The 4,474-nt window shown below is 34.2% G+C and overlaps 2 protein-coding genes across 2 annotated transcripts; one reads left to right on the top strand and one right to left on the bottom strand.

Annotated features, from left to right (window-relative positions):
• Positions 1-486: 486 nt before the first annotated feature.
• LOC131951752 (uncharacterized) lies at positions 487-1,479 on the bottom strand. The gene is made up of 2 exons (XM_059314139.1): positions 1,305-1,479; positions 487-1,004 (listed from the first exon to the last, which is right to left on the bottom strand). Exons 1-2 carry the CDS (start codon positions 1,477-1,479, stop codon positions 487-489), a joined length of 693 nt encoding a protein of 230 aa, XP_059170122.1.
• A 63-nt stretch (positions 1,480-1,542) lies between these two features.
• Positions 1,543-2,469, top strand: LOC131951761 (D(2) dopamine receptor-like). The gene has a single exon (XM_059314150.1). The coding sequence runs from the start codon at positions 1,543-1,545 to the stop codon at positions 2,467-2,469; it is 927 nt and encodes a 308-aa protein (XP_059170133.1).
• The last annotated feature ends 2,005 nt before the right edge of the window (positions 2,470-4,474 follow it).

A 4,474-nucleotide genomic window follows, 5' to 3' on the forward strand; every position in this document is an offset into this window, starting at 1 on the left:
ATAAAAATAGTATTAATATTTTATCTATTAAACAATGTTTGAACATAGTCGGTGATTAAGAACTAAATATTTTTATTGAAATGTAATTCAACATAACACTTTTATTTTTTTCTTATTTGAATCAAGTGAGATCCATGCACCTGATGCTATAAGATCTCAGTGTAATTTACGTCTTTTTTTTTGTTGCCGCGTTGTATCCAAAAACAGTTATTTTACAGCAAAACGTTTTTGACACTATACCGACAATGAGCTAAAAATGAAGATAGAAACAGAATCATTTGTTATTTTGTGTTGTCGAATTTAGATATTTGATTTCTGTTTCATTAGCGTTTTGGTTTTCTTGATGCCGCGGTTTTTTTTTTTTCTAGGCAGTTCTCCTGGCGATATTTCATTAGCGTTTTGGTTTTCTTGATGCCGCGGTTTTTTTTTCTAGGCAGTTCTCCTGGCGATATTTCATTAATGTTAAATGAGCCTCTGAACTACGCCTCAAATTGTTCTTATTTTGTTCCTCAGAGAATAGAAGCCCACATTTTGCACTATTTTGTTCCTTAGAGAATAGAAGCCCACATTTTGCACTATTTTGTTCCTCAGAGAATAGAAGCCCACATTTTGCACTATTTTGTTCCTCAGAGAATAGAAGCCCACATTTTGCACTATTTTGTTCCTCAGAGAATAGAAGCCCACATTTTGCACTATTTTGTTCCTCAGAGAATAGAAGCCCACATTTTGCACTATTTTGTTCCTCAGAGAATAGAAGCCCACATTTTGCACTATTTTGTTCCTCAGAGAATAGAAGCCCACATTTTGCACTATTTTGTTCCTCAGAGAATAGAAGCCCACATTTTGCACTATTTTGTTCCTCAGAGAATAGAAGCCCACATTTTGCACTATTTTGTTCCTCAGAGAATAGAAGCCCACATTTTGCACTATTTTGTTCCTCAGAGAATAGAAGCCCACATTTTGCACTATTTTGTTCCTCAGAGAATAGAAGCCCACATTTTGCACTATTTTGAATAACTCTTAAAGGTTCAAATTTTCGAATAGTCTTCTGAAACATCGCACTGCCTGCCCAGAGTTTGTTCCAGGCATCTCTTCGGGGACACACCGACCCCCCCCCCCTCAAAAAAATTTCATATGACCCCCACCCCACACCCTAACCCTAACCCCAACACCTCATTTGTTTTCGAGCCTACCCTAACCCTTGCACTAACTCTAGTGCTAAGTACAGTTATTTATTTTTCCTTTGTAAATTACTTGTAACAGCATATGTCTATTTTTTCATAGCTCAGTATGTACAACGAGACTAGCTGTGAGAAATATTTTTTCATGGCCTCGAGTCATCCGTCCATCATCTTCAGCAATCTTAACCTCGTCGTTTTTATCTGCGTCCTTCTCTCCATCTTGGCGAGCCTGACTGCCTTCACCAATTTCACCGTTACTCTCTCCATGATTTACTCCTTCATCTACTACAGGAGCCATGGGCTCACGGGTCGGGTTCAAAGTTCAAGCGAGTTTACTTTAGCCAAGCTTTTGATAACGTCTATGGCAGCAAACGACGGCTTTATCGGGGCTGTGCTGATGCCTCTCTCAATGATGGAAATTTTACACAACGGCAAATGGTTGGTGCAACGTCATTGGTGTCTGCTCGTTATTTCTCTAAACATGATCTTCTGCACTGTCTCCATCTACCACGTCCTGAGTCTAGCACTAGACCGTTACCTTGCTGTTTGTCGACCCCTTCTTTACAGGATCCTGTCGATTAGGGTTAGGGTTGCTGTCATCTGCTGTTGTTGGCTTGTCCCAATCCTCTCCTATACCATCGCCATTAGTGTTGATGTGTTTTCTACAGTTAGACAACCGTCTGGCCAATGCCATATTTGCTACACCTCCTTTAGTGTACGCTTCTATACAGTGGCGGTAGTTGTTGCCTTTTACATCCCTTTCATTGTCATCCTCATTCTGTACATCATCATCTTCCATAAAATTCGACAAGTGACTAACTACCAAGAAAGAAAGAGATTGAATATAAAGAAACAAATCTCTTTTCACTTTTCTCTTAGTAAATGTTTACACAGGACCAGTTGTGAAGCTAACTCGAAGATCTCGGAAACTGGCAGAAAAATTTCTTGTGTTGAGGTCACGTGTAGGACACACAATGAAGCGAAACATCTACCAACAGATCCACCCAAAGAACCACCAACACAAGTGCGTCTTATGTCGGGTTCACCCAGAAAATCCTCCAAGGCTTGCCGCACCATTGGGATGGTCATTGTTTGTTTCACATTGTGCTGGCTGCCCTTTATCATTTACCTGCCTGTCAAGGGAAACCAAAACCTGGACATTCCATTGTGGGTCAGTATTGTCACCTGTTGGCTCGCCTACCTCAACTCCACCATTAATCCATTTCTGTTTTACACCAACAGAAGCGTGCAGGATGCCATCAAGCTACTTCTGTGTGCTAAAAATTAAACACTTTAAAGTTAGGGTTTACAAGGCAGAGGAGCTGCCAGTGCAATTAAATCCCCAAAGTTCTTGATATATATATATATATATATATATATATATATATATATATATATATATATATATATATATATATATATATATATATATATATATATATATATATATATATATATATATATATTTATTTATTTATTTATTTATTTATTTATTTATTTATTTATTTATTTATTTATTTATTTATTTATTTATTTATTTATTTATTTATTTATTTATTTATTTATTTATTTATTTATTTATTTATTTATTTATTTATTTATTTATTTATTTATTTATTTATTTATTTATTTATTTATTTATTTATTTATTTATTTATTTATTTATTTATTTATTTATTTATTTATATATATATATATACATATTTATATACATATATATATATATATATATATATATATATATATATATATATATATATATATATATATATATATATATATATATATATATATATGTATGTTTGTGTGTATGTGTGTGTATGTGATATGAATTGATAATTATATTGAAGACGGCATTGCCGTTGAGGTGACCTTATGTTAACTATCGGTATGGTCACTTTGTGTACGCCTGTATCGAAGAAAGTGAATTTTTATTATTATTTGTTGCCAATCAACCATCTCTTTAGCTTTAGAAATACAATGATAAGTATAGATTGCTTTCATTTGTGAAAAGAAAATGTCATCACATGAACGCATTGCTTTATCACCTTATGTAAAGGCTTCATTTTTTAGAATATTGTCTAAGATTTAAAAAGTTTGAATTTTTCGAATAAACATACATAATCATTGTCAAATCATATTTTTTTATAGAACAAAAATAATAAATATTAATATGAGTGGAACTAATGAAATTAATTAATTAATTGTTTTAATGCAGGGGAAGTATATACAAATTAGATATTGCTGCTACATGAGTATATAAATTTAAGAAAAACTTTTTTTTAAAATTTAGTTTGTGATCGTTTTTTGTTCATATGAATATTTAAAAATATTTATTTTAAAAGAAATCAATCCATGTACTATAAATTTAACATGGCTTACCATTTTGCGTAAACATTTGCGTTGATGTTCGGGTTCAGTTTAGGATTACTGGTTACCGTTAAACTTAGGGTTATGGTTATGGTTAGGGTTAAGGGTTAGAGTTAGGGTTAGGTTAAGGGTTATGGTTAGGGTTAGGTTAAGGCACGGGTTCCCAACCTGGGGGTCGCGACCCCCCTGGGGGTCGCGAAGGTCTTTCTGGGGGGTCGCCAACTGCTATACTAAACCTTAGTAATTTGAAACAAAACATAAATATTTAGAAGAATTTTTTAAATTCGGCTTCATTAACATCACTGGAAATGTAATAGAGAAGAAACAAAGCGCACTGTACAAAGTTGTTCTCAGTCACGAATCTATGAAATCTTTAAAACTAAAACGTCATTTGAGACGAGTCATTCGGAGCACACCAAAAAATATATGGAGTTCTTTCGTCGGTAAGAAGCTAGCTGCAAACGCCAGAGACTTGATCGAACAGGAAGTTTTCACCAGCATTAGTGCAAGCATCAAATGAAGTCGCGATAGAAAATGCCAAGCAAAAAAAAAAAAAAACAAAAAAAAAAACAATAGGAGAAAATCTCATCAAACGCTGCATGTACGTAAATGTTAAATAACACATTTTTATTAAAATTAAGCTTTCACCATTGTTTGCTTTTCAAGTTGATATATCAACAGACGTGAGTTCGTGTTTGCAGTTGCTGGTCTGTGTCTATATTCATTCGGATGATAGCAAAGAAGAGTTGCTCTTTTGTGAAGATAGCAGCATGGAGAAAATAAATACCTTTTTTGAAACTGGATGATTAAAATGGGTTAGAACGGCTGTGGGGGTTTGTACGGATGGTGCGCCATCTATGTTTAGCTCAAAATCGGCCTTTCAGAAAACAGAAAAGGTTTAGCTCCCTAACCACTGCCCTAAC

The sequence above is a fragment of the Physella acuta genome, unplaced genomic scaffold (assembly GCF_028476545.2).
Source record: "Physella acuta isolate Inbredline_101_S28 unplaced genomic scaffold, ASM2847654v3 ptg000067l, whole genome shotgun sequence".
Taxonomy (NCBI): Eukaryota; Metazoa; Mollusca; class Gastropoda; family Physidae; genus Physella; species Physella acuta.

Bases quoted from the DNA above. Each gene is read 5' to 3' on its own strand.
- LOC131951752 (XM_059314139.1), bottom strand. From the start codon at position 1,479: ATGGCTCCTGTAGTAGATGAAGGAGTAAATCATGGAGAGAGTAACGGT. The intron at 1,005-1,304 runs GTCTCGTTGTAC...TATTCAAAATAG, and splicing joins AAAAATATTTCTCACAGCTA to TGCAAAATGTGGGCTTCTAT.
- LOC131951761 (XM_059314150.1), top strand. From the start codon at position 1,543: ATGGCAGCAAACGACGGCTTTATCGGGGCTGTGCTGATGCCTCTCTCA.